The sequence below is a fragment of the Sciurus carolinensis genome, chromosome 4 (assembly GCF_902686445.1).
Source record: "Sciurus carolinensis chromosome 4, mSciCar1.2, whole genome shotgun sequence".
Classification (NCBI taxonomy): domain Eukaryota; kingdom Metazoa; phylum Chordata; class Mammalia; order Rodentia; family Sciuridae; genus Sciurus; species Sciurus carolinensis.
The window spans coordinates 82,749,225-82,767,691 of NC_062216.1; the positions used below are offsets into that span (position 1 = coordinate 82,749,225).

The window sequence follows — 18,467 nt, forward strand, 5'->3', positions numbered from 1 at the left end:
ATTAAAGCACAAATGGGAGGGAGAAGAAGGTGAAAACAAAAGCAATCTCTAAAAGAAGTTATCAAAGGGATTGTTTTCACGCAAATTCAGGCCATCTCTATATTTTATGAGTACAAACATTAGTACACCAATGTACCCCTGCAAACATAATCAATATAAGACTTTCTGGGAGGAAAAGTATCTGGTCACTGCTCATGTAGCAAAAGGTTGAGTAACACAGCTCTGGGTCCTTCTTCAGGCCACTACTCCTTAGCTGTGAGACAGAACTGGTGCCTGACCTCTTACATTGGTGACCAAGGTGACCTTTTCTGTCTCCTGGTGCCCAAGCATGCCTCAAAGATAAATAGGAAGTTTCATTACTGGCAGGACACAGTAAGGGTAATTTACATGATAATAAGAAATGATTTATATCCGAACAGTGCACCCCATAGTTTATTTTGACAGACATATCTTTCAAAAATACACATAACAACAATAGGAACAGGTAAGTAGATTTGGGGACACACAGCATGGAAGTCATTGCTTGCGATTCTAAAAAGTCTTAACTATTCAAGGATAACTCAGAATTTTTAGAAAATTTGTATCTATTTATAAATAAGAATAAATTATTGTGATCCTCATCTAGATTCAGCTTCAGGTGACATGACAGACTTTGGTAAAGGGCAGTCTTGAAATTTACAAGAACTCCTGATTTTAAATGGAAAATGTACATATATTGTGCTATGTCTTCTTAGGTGAATATGGTATGGAGAGAATAGAAGAGGGCGCAGTGGTGTGAGGGTAAATATTTTGCCCTTCTCTCCCTCCCTGTTCCCCACCCATTCGCTCCGGATCTCAATCACCCAAGTGTTACCAGTGCTTTTAACTGCAGTTGAGGGCAGGGGTATGAAAATTGAGAGGAGACTGGCTCCGATTGCTCAAGAGGAGCCCATCAGGAAAACCCACCGAACTCTTGAGTTCCAGATTCTGTGGGAAGGTAGAGGCGGAGCCTGGAATGGGGGCTGTCCAGCAATAGGAGGAGGCTGGTGGGAGGGTTGGGAGACTGCTGTCACTTTATGAGTCCGCAGCCTGAGTGAGAGTATCCCTGTTGCTAAGAGGACCACGGCTGGCCGGACGCAGGGCCCCCGCCTCTCCCTCACCACTTGGACCCAGTGACTCCTCTGGTAGCTGCGGTGGTGGCTGCGGCGGCAGAGCCTCGCCCACTCCACTCTCCACCCTCTCCATCCTTAGCTATTAAAGAACAGCGGCGCCTGGCACGTTCTTGGAGGACCCCCGGCGCAGAAGAGGAAAGGGAGAAGGCGCAGGGGAATTGGAAAGGCAGCATGCGCCCGCCAGGAGCTGCCTCGGCGCCCACGGTCTGAGGCTGCAGCCCTAGTTCGCCATTGTGAGCCGTCGCCAGGGATCCAGCCGGCGCCGCGGTTCCCCTGGGTCTCTGTCCGCTCAGCGATGGGGCACCTGCCCACGAGGACGCGCGCTGGCCACCGCCTCCTGCCTCTTCTCTGGCTCTTTGTGCTGCTCAAGGTAGGGGAGCTCCCCGCACCCCTCTGCCAAGGCGGTCCAACCCGCAGCAGCTCTCAGGCTGTTGCTCTGCGGTGGGGGAACGATGCGCCCCGGGGCGCTATGGCCCCGCCGGGGAGAGCATCAGCCGTGCAGCCTGGGCGCACGCTTTGTTGTGCTTGCGTGTGCGTGTTCCTGGTGGTCCTAAGGGATGGGGGTGGACGAATAAGGGAAGTTTTCTCTCTCCAGTTTTCAGCCTTTGTGCTCTCTTAGCGCCACTGATAGCTTTATCAAAGGTGGGCTTGTTGAATAGAGCTTTCTCAGGCAAAATGAGGTCACTTTCCCTGCCGGTCCCCAGTGCGCCCCAAAACCGCTCAACCTCTCCGCCCTCCGCCAACGACTGCTTTGTCTTAATTTACCTTCTTCGAGAATTATACACCGGGTGCTGAGCTCCTTGGTCACAAATGGACTGCTTGGGGACGGGCCGAGGGCATGATTTTCCTTGAATAAGGAGTGTCAGTGTGATCCTGTCTTACCTCCACACTGAGAATTCCGTGTATAAAGTCTCTAGACTTTCTCCGCTTTATTTATAGAAGATGCTGTCTCTAATTTTAATGGTCGACAAAATATGTAATTCACTTTTTCCTATTTCTTCGAAATGTGCTACCTTGGGGTTATACTTTGGGAAAAAAATGAAAAGAGCTGCTTTTAAAAAATCAAACTTGAGATTTGTAACAAACAATTTGTTTTGAAAAAAATTTAGCTAGATCTTGGAAGATGGTGTGAAGTTAAGAAGGGATTAACTATCACTCCTGTCTTCAATGTGTCTGCTTTATCTCTGTCCTTAGTTCTTTCTTTCCCTTCTCCCTTTTTGGCAAAGCAAACTCCAGAATGTCGACAGGTGACTGGGAGCTATCCTTTCAGCACCACGGTGATACCTAGCCAAGAAATAGATGAAACATTAATGACTGCAAATGTTTTCTTATTAAGGAGTCACTTCTTGCTTATATGAACCATTAATTATGAATGCCTGACAAGGATACAGTAGAACATGACCAATGAATTACGAATAGCATTAATTTTAAATTCTCTATGTTTTCATTTATCTTAATGGAAAATAGGTAAAGGTAGTTTCAGGGAATAAAGCAAAAGAGGGCATAAGTAAGATTATAAAATATGTTTAATATGTTGTAAGTATTTTATTAAGTTATCAATAATTATTTAATTTTAAAATACGTTAAAAAATAAGTTCAGCCAGGCTTCCCCTAGGAGGTTGTTCCCCAGTACACATCACCAATGTATTAGACTTAAGTTTTTTTATTATTATTAACTCTTCCATTTGTCCCAAACTCTGCCACAATCATTATATCTATGCTCATTATGAAACTGAAATTGATTCACCACATATTTTATCAAGTAACAGCTAAGACTTATATGTATGTCATGGAATCTAAACTTAATCTTTGGAACAACTACAGGTTTTGCTGGAGCTCTTCATAATGGATGAGAATTGCAGAAATGAGAATTATTAGTTTTGGAGTGGGTTTAGAGTGCTGTACTTGAAATGTAAAAATGTGGCAAAGTTTGAATTCAAAACTGAATGTGGGATGAGATAACAGTCAGTAATGGCATAAGGATCATCTAGTGACTATAATAGAGGTTCACTGTTTAACAAAACAAGTGTATTCCTCAATATTTGCAGATAAATGTAACTTATGGCAAAATGCATAACATAGGAAATACATTGTCAAAACTTACCATTTAAAGAAATATTATTGTAAAGAGACAAACAATCTTTTAAGGAATGTTATTTTTATTTTATATAAGCACAATATTTGTTTCACCTTAATATAAAGCATTTAAGATGTGTATCTGATATACATATGTGTGTGTGTGTGTGTGTGTGTGTACGTGTATATATATAACACCATGTGCCAGTCCTCTAGGTATTTTATTCACATATATTATTTCATTTAATCCTACTTTGTTGCAACTAAGAAAATTTTCATAGTGGTAAATTAGACACATAGTATAATGTCTTACATTTAGTTGTTAATATATTACATGGTACATTGGGCATATAGTATAATCTCTTTATAATTTGGAGATGCTTTTGAAATCAAGGTTCTGAAATGTGCCATAAAATAGATCTAATGATGTAGGTGGTGACAGAAACATGAAGAAAAACTCCATTATTAAATACTAAAATCTTAATGATAAAATCTAAAAAGATACATGTGTACTAAGAAACAAACCAGTCCTCCAACCCCCTCAAAAATCTGCATAGTTTTTGTATGGTCTACAAATTTTCCAATATGAATAGCTGTATGAATAGCCTCTATACAAAAGACTATTCCAGAAATCCCTAAGGGCCATAAGTCAAAGAAATTCAGTTCTGAGTCATGATTTATAGTTTTACATCTTCTACAGCTCAGAAACTAGCAGCGGAATATAAGCAGTGGGAAAGTTTGAATCTGAATGAAAGGTTATAACCAACTTCACTGAGGAATTCTCAATGTGACTGACCATGTTTCATTGTTTTTGCATGGTTTAGTTAAAGCCATATTTAATCATTTCAGATTGTTTAAATCACCAGTGCACTCTGAAAGGCTAATAGTTACATAATTTATGTTGCATAAACACAATGTTGGTTATGAAAAAAATTTAATTTCATATCAATGTTAATGGTGTATATATAAAACTGGAAACAAAAATAGAACTCTATTATCAAATGAGTCTATCAGTCTGAAATCCTCTATCTATAAATACAGAAGAAGTATTTATCTAGTGAGTCTCCCTCCTGTGCATCTTCCCCTGATTTCCTGTGAAAACAATGCAACTTCACTCACCTATCTTATCTTTAGTAACCTCTCCTGAAAATGGTTTCCTGTATCATTTCACTCAATATCAGTACTTTGTCTACTAAAATGCAAATTATAGAATATGGTGTCATAGGAACTTGAAGTCTGCCGTTCCTGAAATGTTGCTTATTCATGTTCTACTGGAATGTTCCACTAAACTCATAGATGTGGCATGGATCTTTCTTTCTTTCTTACTCTCCTTTCTTCATTTCCTTATTTCTGTTGTTATGTGAGATATCATCAAGAACAAATATTTGAAAAGGGTCTTAATATTATATTTTTTGGGGGGCGTTACCAAGGATTGAACTCAGGGGCACTCAACCACTGAGCCACATCCCCAGCTCTATTTTATATTTTATTTAGAGACAGGTTCTTCCTGAGTTGCTTAGGGCCTTGACAAGTTGCTGAGGCTGGGTTTGAATTTGTGGTCCTCCTGCCTCAGCCTCTCAAGCCACTGATATTACAGGTTAATATTTTATTTTTTTAGATTCATGTTCAATTATATAAAGCATGATTGTTAACATTTTGGCCATACTACTCTTGTACTCTTACCCAAGATAAATACCCACTTTCCATCTTTCCATGTTCTTTCTGCTTTTCTCTACTTCCCAGGGTGGGTGGGTTCTCTCTCTCTCTCTCACTCTTTCTCTCTCTCTCTCTCTCTATCTCTCTCTCTCTCTCTCTCACACACACACACACACACACACACACACCTTACTTTTTTGTCAAGGTTTCATTGTCTTTTCTGCAATACTGGCAGGTGACCCATCATATTTCCTTTTTCTGGAGAACCCTAGATCATCCACTGACTCCTTTGATAAATGGTGTCATCAACCTTTTAGAGAATCTTTTTTACTTGTCGCATGCTCAGTAAGTTGGAGAAAGCTCACTGGCTGTTCTTGTACAGATGATAGAGTGATAATCTTCTGCTGTGAACATATGCCTACTTTAGTTATTTTTATAAAAGACTGTTGTTGTATGAAAAGGAAAATTCACACTATTCTCCTGCTTAATTTTGGCCTCAAAGAAAACGCACATCTTTTTGTATAAATGATTAAAGGCAATGTGAGAGCTGTACTTTAAAATGCAGCACTATTCTTAGTGTCTAAATATCCAGCATGAAAGGATTTAAATGAATAAGGAAATTGACTCCTGAGTCTTATAAATAAAATCCCAACTTGAGTCTTGAGGGTCTGCGCAAGGATTTTTGGTGTTGGATATAGTTGGCACACATTGACAAGACTTTGATTGGTAGCAGGGTGGCATAATACAAGATTTAACAGCAGTGACCACAGATACATAGTTCTCATTTTCTCCCTGACTTAATGCATCCAGTTTCTGTGATGTTGCATTCTCAGAAGCATAGTCCCATTCAATGATGAGCTTTACTGTAAAGTGCTTAGTGTTTTCATCTAATCACTACAAATATGTCATTAATATTTTTTAAGTAAAGGAATGTCTTTTATAATTTTTTGTCTTCCCTTGTACTGAGTATTTGCTGTTAGATATATGACAGAGGGAGAAGGGACAGGAAAGAAGAAATAACCAGGGACTGAAATGAAGCAAATTATATTCCATGTATGTATGATTATGTCAAAATGAACCTTATTATTATGTATAACTACAATGCACTAATAAAAATATATGATAGAACCTAATAAACAGGATGCAAATTTTTCTCCACCATACAATTAGCTTCTGACATAATTGTGAAATAGTTTAATATTGACAAGTAAATGTATCTTTAAGGAAAACATGAGAAAATTATCATTATATGAGCTAAATGATCATAACTACAATAATGTAGTATTATAGAGTAACACTATAACTATTAACAATTATATTATATATAATTATATAAGTACTATCAGAAACTTCTATTAATTTTATTAAAACATAAATCTTGCATTAATCTTATTAAAATCATAAATCAAGACACTAATGTTATTTTCCCCCAAAATGTAATACTTCCCATTGCTCATTTATTAGTCAACATTGCCTCTTATGTTGTTTGAGGTCATCGATTAAAATGTAGCAATTGATGTGCTAGGGGAAATGGTCCCCTTACTTTCATATGTAACCTACAACTTCAATCAATTCCCACATATGCAGGCAATATCTCACATTTCTCTTCTCCATCACCTCTCTCCTGTGACCACTACCATTTAGAACTGCCTGAAATTTCTGCATTCCAGTTGGTAGAAGACCTTCCAGTTTCCCATAACATTGGTCTTAGCACACATACCCTTTTCTGTACCCAGGTCTTGGTTATACCAATGGTGGTGTTTAATCTAGGGTCATAAACCAATGACTTAATAAACTCTTCTACAGTGACCTTAGAATGTATGTGTGACTCAAGGAGTCAAAATAAAGTGAATGTGGCACAAGTAGAGCAAGCAAGAGAGTAAATGAGGCAGGAGGCAGAACATAAAGACTCTAGTCCTCTTTTCTCCTGGTACTGTTGACTCCAGCAGGGTATGTCTGTATGGTTTCTACCAGACATTAGGAAGATTGTGTGAAACACTCCTCAAATACCTCTCATGTAATTTGCATCACCAATTACTCCTAGTGTTTTCTCTTCCCAATCTTGCTTGCCCCAGGGCTCCAAAACATCAATCTTTAGAAATTTCCCCCTTCTGCATAGAGTACCTTCAAATTTACTTCGGCAAAAAACCCATATCCTCCATCAGAAAAATCATCCTCAATTCTTTCAGAATCTAATTCTGTAATGAAAGATTTCTTCTTGTCTTGGACATTCTAGTTGCTTAAAAGCCAGCTCCTTTTTCTTTTGTATTTTAATAAAAGCAAAGAGAGAATCTTTGTGGAAAAGGCTCCTTGATGAAAGGTTTTTCTTTTCCTTTTGTCAAGAAATTGTGATACAAGAAAAGAGAATGATACGTACTTAGAAAAATATTTCAGAAACAGAGAATTAAATTAGGAAGTAGGACTTTAAGCTCGAGAGTGGTATTGCAAATTATAAATATGCATGGCAACTTCTGTAAGAAAATGAATAGGGGGACAATTAGTCGATGAAATGAAGAAAGTTTGATGAAAACAAATATACTGCCATCTTCTATTTGTATGCAAATAAATGTGTTTCCTTACCACATGCTCTTTATTTGGCTTTTCCTCTGCTGTGCAGTTCATTTTTCTGACAAAACTGTTCCTATCCTATGAACCTGTCTTTAAACTGGTAATTTGTGTACCTTTACCAACAAATTTTAAAGAGTAGAAATGTTATTTTTCTACAATGTAAGAATCCCAAATCAGTTCATAACAACATATGCAAGATTCAAATTATGTTTCCCTTTTTATCTTATTAGTGTTCAGATATTTGAGATGTTTGTTTTGTTCTATTTTTCTCTTTCTGCCCACTGACTTTATAAAATTAGTGATTTATTTTTGTGTGGGTAAAGAATATCACCATGAATCTATCATACTCTTAATATTATTCTTTCATCAATACCCCCTATATGCCAATTTAAGCACAGAGAAATTTCTGTCCCTGATTCTCTTTACTCTCAACCTAGATCAGAGACCAAAGATGAGCCTGTGCACTGATCCAGATTGCAATTTCCTCTTGGTTCCACCCCTAGGAGCTTTTGTTTGGCATGTACAAACAAGATGTCAGGGGATTCCAAAGAATCCTCTATACTTTTGGTCCTGTCTGAAGTCTGGTTCCTAATTTTCTAAACTTATTTTTGAATTGGGATTTTAGTTTGATTAACTCTAGCATTTATGCTTTAGGATCCTGACTTAAACTTCTAGTTATTTCTCCTCCTTTAACTTCCTTGAAAGTGCATCCTATAAACACTTTTTTTTTTTTTTTCCTGGCTGACCAATGTTATCCAAAGCCAAAATGGCAACATTAAGAAGTTACTTTTCAATACTAAAGCTGACTTTTATATTCCAAGATAATGATCTACTGCCCAATCCTTCTCAGTTAATCAAACATTTTTTGAGTACCTATTACAAGTCAGGAATTGAACTGGATGTTGTAGATCCAGGAATGGATAACACTCAGTTGAATATCCACAAAAGTCATAGTTGGAACATAGCTACAAAAAAAGAAAATGTCAAAATGTGGTCAGACTTTTTCCCACTTTTTTTTTTATTGGTGAATTATAGTTGTACATACTGATGGAATTTTTTTGTTACATATTCTTACATAACACAATACAGACTACAACAATATAACTTAGCCAATGTCACTCTTCAGTACTTTCCTTCTCCCTCCCTGCCTCCTACTCCTTGCAGGTTTTTTTCAAAAGGAGGAGACACTTAAACTCTCTAGAGGTTTAAGATGTTGCATGAGCTGAATCCTAAAGCTTAGATATTTTGTTTTGCAACGCAGTACATTCAACATGCTGATTATATTAGTGCTGTGTTAATTAAAGTGTTAGTATATACACCAAAACCCTGAATTATCAAGATTTTCAAAAAATATATACATAAAACAATATCCAAAAAATATATACATAAAACAAATACTATCACTTAAATAATTCAGGATTTCTCTGGGGACTTCAAATGTATTAAGTTATCTTAAAATTGATCTGTATTCATAGGGTATTACTATACTGATAAAGTGCTAAAGTTTGTGTTAATTATAATTTTTTTCTATGACCTTAACTTTGTTTTTGTTTGTTGGAAAATCAGAGACAAAAATGGCGAATTATGATCAAATTATTTATACTTTCATATACATGGCTGAAAGGAATTTTTCCCACTCCATGAATTGAAGATTGAATCTGGAGAATATAAAAGTAACAATAATTCTTTGATGAATGAATTATTTTATTGTTTAATAATCTTTACTTAATAGAAAGTCAAATTTCTAGAAATCTGAGAGAACATACTTACATAAACCTCTTTCTGTCCAAGAACAAAAGCATAACCATAAAATGGAAGTATCCTTACCCAATGCCACAAAGTATATGCATCATATTTACCATAATAAGTGTCAACACTTAAACTAGAAGAGAAACATAAGAAAATACCTTATTATGTAGATGTAACTAAAATTTTTAGATTTTTATCTAGGAAGAAAATTTGGCTTCTGAAGTTTTTGAATCTTCAGTTGATTAATAAGGGAGATAATGAAAGACTAAAGGAATTAATATTGCCTACAATATATTATTAAATTAAACATTGAGTCATGTGGTTCTCCCTTAAAGGATTATAGGAAAAAATAGGCAGTCAGGTATTGAAACTCATTAATACAACAGCATTGTTTACATACAAATATGTTGTGAGATGCAGCCTTGTTTATTTTACATTGTCATAAGGACCTTCTCCTGCAATTTCCCCAAACTAAATTATACCTTTTAATTAGTCTCTCAGAAATGAATATAGGACCCACTCAGAATGGTTAAGTTCTTGGAATTTGTAATATGGAAATTCTGGTGTAGTTAAAACTTTGCTAAAATAATTGCAAGGACTTAGAATTAAATAGTTTGAACTTCATTCTAAAAACTGAGTTTATGAGGTTTTGCTTTGTTTTATTCTTTATTATTATAATCTACATGTATCCTAAAGGGATACCTGAGTTTCTTCTTTCAATTCACTTTTTGTATATTTGCTACTAGACAGTTGTTATCTTTAAGCCTTTTTTCATGTGTATTCTGTTACCCTGCTAATTTCAACTGCTTCATTGATGCAACAGTTCTCTTTTTGGAAGGTTAATTGAGGACTTAATAAGAATCTTTCTATTGAATTTTTGTTGCTATGCTGAGCCCTTCAATTAGCCTTTTTACTCTATGATTTCTTGTGGCTCTGAAGTAAGAAGTTCTTAATTTGAAATCTTTAAGTAAATCTGCGTCAGGTGTACATCATCATGCACAATAATTTTATAACAATATATTAAGAATTGGAAAAGTCATAGATGTTTACCATGGTAAAAGTATTACATGCAACAGAAAAAGAAGCAACTAGTTATTCCTAAACCCTCCATTCCAAAATAACTCTCTTTTGGTGATACATATTTCCAATCTTTTTCTATGTCTATGCATCTGAGGATTTATATTTTTAAAACAGTATCAATATTCCCTACTATATATGCTTTTTTCACATAAGTGTATTTTTTTCTAACACTTGAGCATTTTCAGTCCTCTGCAATTTATGACATTAAGTCATGGGTCATTGGGTCAATTGTATGCAATTCATAAATGTATTTGATTTAATTAAGGACAAAGATGACCATTAATACTGATCATGACCATGAGATGGGGAGCAGAAAGTGTTTAATAAGAGGATCATTACCTACATGTATGCCTTCCATTAGTGTGACTAGTTAGGAATGAATCAAAAAGAAAAATGTCAAGGTGCTGTATTGACAGGTATTTATTTCCCACTTTTTCACAGTTAAGTACTATGCTAAGAAACTCAAAAATATAGACCTTCTAGTTAAAAAAAAATCAAGAATTGAATTCTGGTTAAGTTCTTTGCTTGTTCTGTGCCAATTGGCAGTGTACTGACCTCTTAATGGAAGATAAATTCCAGTGGCTCCCTCTATCCCATTTCACCAATTCCTCTGGTGGCCAAATCTCTTATCCTTCCAACTCCAACCTGCTGTCCTGTGAGAGAAACTCCTCTTACCTTTTGATCCATATGCTCTGTGGGGAGGATACTATCCTTGTACTTGACCTCAATGTTCTGGGCAGAGTGATCAGTCAAGGGAAGAACACCTGACCCAGACTCAGCCCATTTTAGAAGTGCACCTCATTGAGCACGATCTTTGGGAGATCTCTGCTAGAATAATTAAAATCTAGCTTTATGATCCTCATACTGGCAGTGGCTGTGGGGCTGTGATATGACCTCAAACACATGGAACCAAGACATGAGTTTGGAAACTGTCTTCAACCATGAAATTGACAAGAAGGAACATTTCATAGCAGAAAATAAGTAGGCAGGGACAGTAGAGACTTCAGCAAGACTCTTTGATTGCAACAAGACAATCTCATTTTTCAAACTCCAGAGAGTGACTCCACAGATATACAGAAAAATTACAAAACAGTAATTTACTAAAATTCAATTCCATCATAGCTGAACAGGCATAAGAGTGATGCTTGGGGTCATTAAGTAATCTGAATCAGAGTGATTATATAATCATACCAACTGGGGCGTTTCTGGGAGTGAAAGGATCATTATACCAGAATAGCCAACACAAATCGACCTGTTCTGGGAAAAACAGGACAGATAGTTCCCCTTCCTGAACGTACTAGCAAACATATTTTATTCAGAATTTAATCACTAGTCCCTTACCCATCCCAAGAACTAGTCATATAAGAGGAATTGTAATTGTCCTTCATCTAAAACTAGAACATGTGTAGGAATTCTCATAGAGACTTTGTTGTACTAGCCAGAAACTGAAAACAACCAAATGTGTGAATGGTTAGGATACTGTGGCCGGCCCATCCATACCACATAATATTGCTTGACGATGAAGAGCGATGAACTATTGAAACACACAGCAGCTTAAATGAACCTCAGATAAGATTATGAGTGATACTGGGCATGGTGGCACACACATATAATCCCAGCGGTTTGAGAGTTGAGGCAGGAGGATCACGAGTTCAAAGCTAGCCTCAGCAATTTAGCGAGTCCCTAAGCAACTCAGTGAGACCTTGTCTCTAAATAAAAAAGGGTTGGGTATGTTCCCAGTACCAAAAAAAAAAAAAAAAAAAAAAAAGTTTATGCTGAGTGAAGAAAGTCAATCTGAAAAGATTGTGTACTGTGTGATTCTATTTATATAATAGTATTGGTGTAATGAAATTATAGAGATGGAAAACAAATTCATGATTGCTAAGGATAAGGTGTTGGGTGTATGGGAGAAGGTGTATGTAGCTACAAGGGGACAGTTATGTACTTTGATCATGGTGGCGATTACCTTAAGTTATACATTTGATTAAAATGTGTGTGTATTTATATATATATGTGTATATGAGTACATATACAAGTATACATGCATGTGTATACACACATACATATATGCATGCACACACACCAGCCCATATATAACTGAGAAAATCTGACTAACTTATATCAATTGTTCTAATATCAATTTTATAGTTTAGATATTTCCTTGTTTTGGTAGGCAAGACATCAACATTGGTGGAGGTAGAGTGAAGAATCCATGGCCCTTTTCTATACATTTCTTTGCAACTTTCTATATGTGTATAATTATTTCAAGGAAAGGATTTAAAAATATATGGTTTACTTCATCTTATGCTTTTATTTTTGTACCTTATACAGCTTACTGGTTGATAGATAGTCTCTGGCCTGTAGCAAAATCCTCAGAAAGACAATAATAATTGCCTTTGCAGGGAAAACAAGGGTATCTAAGCAAAGGTAAAATAATTTAGGAAAATGAATAAAATATCCAAGGACCTTAATAACACACTATTGGTTACAAACTCAAATTCATTATGAGTCAGGTTGCATATTTTTATGAGATTTATCTAGAGAGTTCTTAAAAAGACCAAGTGTGAAAGGATTCTTATTCCTAATTCCCACAGTACCAACATTAAAGACACATTTTAATGACTCTTCAGAGAATACAATAAAAAATGGAGTCCTGGAAATTACCATTACAGTACAAAATACATTATTAATTTATGAAGCTGTTTTCTTTCATTCTCTTAGTAATTATCAAATAGCATATTTGGAAATAATATAAAATATACTTGAGTGAAACAGAAAGTATAAGACAAGCTTATAGGGTTTAAGTAAGTGGGAGATGAAGAATTCATGAAGATGAATAGATATTTAAGCATTTCAACCAAATATCAATCATGTGTTAAATCATACATATAAGGAAGGCATTATGTTCATCATTTTTAATAGTATGGAAGAAAGTTATGCCCTCAGAAAATCTGTAATGTAGAGAAAAATAACATGAACATGTGACAACTTAAAGGGTAATATGTGACTTAATAGTGTAAGAGCAGTCCTGAAGTGGTAACCTATTAGTTTGCAAATTAATGAGACTTAACTATATTCAAACAAGGGCCTTTGCATTCAAATAAAGGAAAGAGCATTGGGGTTTGAAGGAGCATGGATTTCATGAAGAAGACAAATTGTCATCGAATAGAGCTTAGATAGATAAAGTTAAGGAAAATCTTTCAGATTAGAGTAATAGAAGAACATGAATAGGAAGATGAGAAAATCTAAATTATGTTTATGAGGTTTGTGTAAAACAGGACGAATGCGTTTGAGTCCTGGGGAGCATGAGTGGTTGGAAGTGAAGTTGAAAAGGTGGTTTTGCCTAACCATGAGCTTCTGTTCATAACCTTCTGTTCAATAGTGCTACACAGGCAAACATTAAAATGTGCTTTAGCTCAACGGTGGTGTGCAGGAAAAAAAAATTATCATACCTCATTTTAGCTATAATTGCTTTTATAATTCTGAATTTGCTGTTAAATGCAAATGCTTAATTCTAAATACGTGCGCTCTGTCTTAATTAGATAAAATAATCCTCTGTTGCTTGGGTAGTTCAGTAAATTAGTCCCCAGACTTAAACTCCCCTGGATCCTGTTGTTTATGTGTTAATCTGTATGCACTCTTAGAGATAAATGGGAAATAAATGAATTTTTTCAGAGACAAGTCGAAACCATCAGCATACTTTCAAATTTATATCCTTCAAATGTGACTAAAATATTGCCATTGTTACTAGACTAATTATAAATTTGTGTATATATGCTCCCATGCTTGCAGAATTTCTTCTAAATGTTTATGGTTTATTTAAACCCACAAGTTAAAATTACATCTACTAGCAAAACTGAATAGAGACTCTAAACCTCACTATTATGCAGTCGCCCCTCCATACATGTGGGTTCTACATCTGTGGATTCAACCAATTTCAAGGCAAAAATATTCAGAAAAAATTTTGTCTGTACTGAACATGTGCAGTCTTTTTTTCTTGTCAACTATTTACGCTGCACTTTCATTTTATTAGGTGTTATAAATAAGTTAGAGATGATTTAAAGTTTACAGAAGGATGTACATAGATTACATGCAGATACTACAGCAGTCTTCAGTAATCATGGATTTTTGTGACCCTAGGGTGTCCTAGAACCAATAGCCAACTGTATACATAAAAATTCTACCAACTCAAGAATCAAGGTCCTACCAACAGTGTGACATTTGCAAATAAGTTATGTCCAAAGGCACCAACCCATACTAGTATGTTCCATTTAAGCAGAAATCAAATGATAAGTTTTTCCAAACTCTACTGCCTTATTGACAATAATGGTGAAGATAGTGACCATCACTCGCATGTACTGAGTAACTGCTATATATCGGGGACTCTCCAAGGAACTTTACATCATCCTGTCCTTACATAGACTTGTACATCTTTATCACCATTTCAACAATGGAGAAACCAAGTTTCAGACAGGCACTGAGGGAGTTAAAATGAATCCCTTGTCTGTTTGATTATATAACCTCTGCACACTATTGTACTACTTTAAAAACTCAGACATGGCTTTTATTTCCCTATTCACTAGTCTACCACTTCTCTCTCTCCCTTTTACTACAGAAAATCTTAAGACCTAGGTGACTGAATCAACTTCTAAGTCCTTGGTTGGGACTGCCATTTGGATAGAAATGTGGTTGGGGTTTCTCCTGCAGATGGTTGGCTCTTGCTCATTTAAAATCTTTCTTACAGTTTCTGCTTTCTTTCAATCAGTCTGTTAGTCACATATTCCCAAAACCTGCTGACTGTCAAATTCCTTTAAATTCACAAATATCAGGTTTATATCTTCTTTTATCACCTTCTTCAGTTTAATGCATCTCATGCTTCTGCACTTTGCTAGATAATTACACAGAGTTGAACGCAATATAATGTACTGATGTAGAGAATGCATACTTTCAATTCTTGTATGTCCAGAGCTTTTATGATCCATGATATGAGCACCCAGACAGACCTACGCCCCAGTTTTATAAACCTTCATGAAATTTTGTGGCTTTCTAGTTTTATGTGACTTTTACACCTCAGCTAGGCCTTTCCCTTTAAGAAAGACACCACCTGGACAACGAAAATTTTATCACTAATGTCTTCCTCTTGATTGCATTAGATTTGCAAATTAAACAGATTAATGGTAGTGTTCTGTGTTCCTCTCAGCTCTTCTGTTTAATACTCTTATCTGACAAAGTGTAAATAGAAGACATAATTAATTACTCATGACTTGCATGTCAAGTTGCATAAAAAATTACATCCCCAGGAGGCCCATTATTACATGTCTGACTGTTCAGGGAAATTAGTTTTGAAAAAAAAAAAAAGCATACCTGAAGATAAGGGTTTTGTTTGTTTTTCTCTTTGTTTAATTTATTAAGAGTATCTCCAAAAAGAGGTGTGGAAGAACATTAACTGTTAATACAGTTTTAAGAAGCTTACTGCACTTGCCCAAGGACAGTTATTTTTTCCTTCTATTATTTTTCAGTTTGTCTATGAGACGCTCCACTCTGTATGTGATAACTACAAAGTTATGATGTTTTTAACAGAAACAAGGCCCCAGAATGTGACTACTGACTCTTTAGAATATGTCCTGCGAGGAAAATCATTAGTCAAGCATAGCATTCTGTACCACCCCCTCCATAAATTGTCTCCACCTTGGGCTGGGAAGTGTACTATCATGACTGAAAAGAAGGGAATAATTTTTCAGCCATTTCTTCCTTCTTATCTGTCTAGAGTTGATCCGAATGAAATGAGGTCTCTGCTTTAACTGGAGAGCTCAGCTTTTCATATTTAGCTCTCAATCTGCTTCATGATAATTTCTGAAGGAACAGACTGCTTACGACAAAATGTGCTGTACTATTATTAAAGGTGCAGTGCCTTTATAGATTCCTATCCCTTTGAAGGAAAGTGACAGCTGGGAAGAATTTTTGAATGAGCAAATCTTCAAGTTTTTAATAGAAATTTAATAAAATATAGTATATGCCTCAGGTAAGAGCAAGCCAAATACCTGATAAAATTGGATGGTAGAGCTGTCCGGGATGCAAGGCAGCATTCAAGAAGACAATACTTGCCAGCAATCACCCTGTCACTTCACCTCTCTATGGAAATGAGAGCTACAATCACTTCTACCTCATGGGATTCCCATGAGGTCTAAATGAGGTAATCTGTGAAAGCACTTTGTAAACTGTTAAGCACAATTTAAACACATGGTGCCTGACTAAAAACGATTACATCACCTGTTTCATGCGCCTTGGTAAAGAGGTGCTTTGTATCCCCACATTTAAGAGTATCTATGTATTGCGAACCGTGTGTCATAGAAAGCTGTAACTAATCTTTTTTGTTTTTTAAAGTAATGTCTGCCATACCCAGGTTAACTGTAGGTTACCTGTAGTCACAGTTTAATTGTATGACTGAAATGAATTAATATATAAAATATTTAGATGTAATATATTTTCATGTCAACACCATCTCCTATCTACTGAAGTTATTCCCCACTAAAAATGAGCATTCGAGAGTTAGCATGCATAGTACTGTTGAGCATTCTGTTTATACACTCTCTATGTCAATGATCGCAAATCATCTTTCATGTTATGCTGAACCATCATTCATTCATTCTTTCCATGAATATTTGTGGAGCATCAATTGTAGACCAAACACTGTGCTAGTCATTCACCATTTCCTTGAGTTTCATTTATCTGCAGTTATTAAGTGGGTACATATTGATGATAATAATTCCAATTATAGAGCAGTTAGCTCCATCAGTACACCTGAGGTGTTAACCTTTCTTCTATAAAGAGCCCCCTTAGGTGTTTCTCAGTTTCCAGTGGGGCATACAATTAACTCCTAATGATTTGGGGTACCATCTCTGCCTTTCCAGGCCCTCCACTTCATTAGAAAACTTCCCTGCTCTCTCAGGTACTGCCTCTATCAACCCCAGCACACTTCTGATGAACTCAAAATTTAACCACCTCCTTAAATCTAAGGCTATTTTACTGGGTCAGCCTTGTATTTTGTGTTTTGATTTTTGCCTTGGAGTTTTTAAGCTGCAGATCAAGGAATTCTGTACTTCCTATCCCACTGATCATTCAGACATATTTGAATTCCCTGTAGACATAAAGCAAGGATCTCCACCCTCCTCTGCCACCCCATCACATTAACTATAGCAAAAATACTTATCTAATGTAATCTTCCTCTCATTTACATTTTCCACCTTCTGTGGAGATGAATAAACTAGTGGATGATGGAATAATAAAATTCCTGATACAATGCAAAAGTATGCAAAAAACATGAAGATAACCCAACAACAACAACAGAAGTCTCTGAAAAATACATTCTGTTTTATGGCCTTTGTAAAAGTTTGACACAGTAATTGAATGTGAAAATAGATCCAAATTAGGTCAAAATTTTATTTATGTGTAATTCTCTGCCCCACATATGTAAGTTCACAGGGGTTCAGTTATTACATATTATTGAAAGTCCTATGTATATCAAAAGTATTTTGTTACAAATACTTTTACAAATAAAATTTAATATGAATTCACAACTATGATTTTGAAAAATAAGCTTTATTGTTCAGATGAACACACCCCGGGCTGAAGGAGAATTTTTATGTGAGTCTATATAATCATTTTCAGGATCCAAATAAAACAAAATGCAAAAACTCAGTCTTTCTGTCTTGAAAAAAAACAACACAGGAAATAAGAAGAAGAAATATTCACTGTTTCAAAATTCCCATTTGTGAACACTGTTAATATTGAATTCCCATAATTAAGGGGACACGGGAAACATGTCACATTGCAAGTATAATGCTAGCTGATCATACCATTTTCAGCATCAGTGGTAAGCATCATCCAAATGGTTCTAAAATGCATTTATCCAGAAATTTAAGTTCAAAAATGAAATCACCTTCAGGTAATAGGTTGTATTTCACAAACATGGTAATGACTCTACAGAACACTTTCAGAGGCATAATTCAGGATAACCAAATTCTATGACAGCCCCCTAAACAAAAGTCATATAAAACTTGAATATATACAAATAAGTAAATGAAAGAAATGTCACTTTCTTCCTCTTAACAACTTCAGGCTAATAGGATGCCTATTAAAAGAATTGAAAGTAAATGTAGTATACATTATTGAAATTGTTTCATATTG

General features: G+C 35.8%; 1 protein-coding gene across 1 annotated transcript in view; it reads left to right on the forward strand.

Moving 5' to 3' along the window:
• Positions 1–1,437: 1,437 nt before the first annotated feature.
• The window catches only part of Ptpro (protein tyrosine phosphatase receptor type O), a 228,093-nt gene continuing 211,063 nt past the window's right edge, over positions 1,438–18,467 (forward strand). The window contains exon 1 of the mRNA XM_047549974.1: positions 1,438–1,521. Within this exon, the coding sequence (XP_047405930.1) occupies positions 1,447–1,521 (75 nt within the window). The 5' untranslated portion in view covers positions 1,438–1,446. The remainder of the gene's footprint in view (positions 1,522–18,467) is intronic.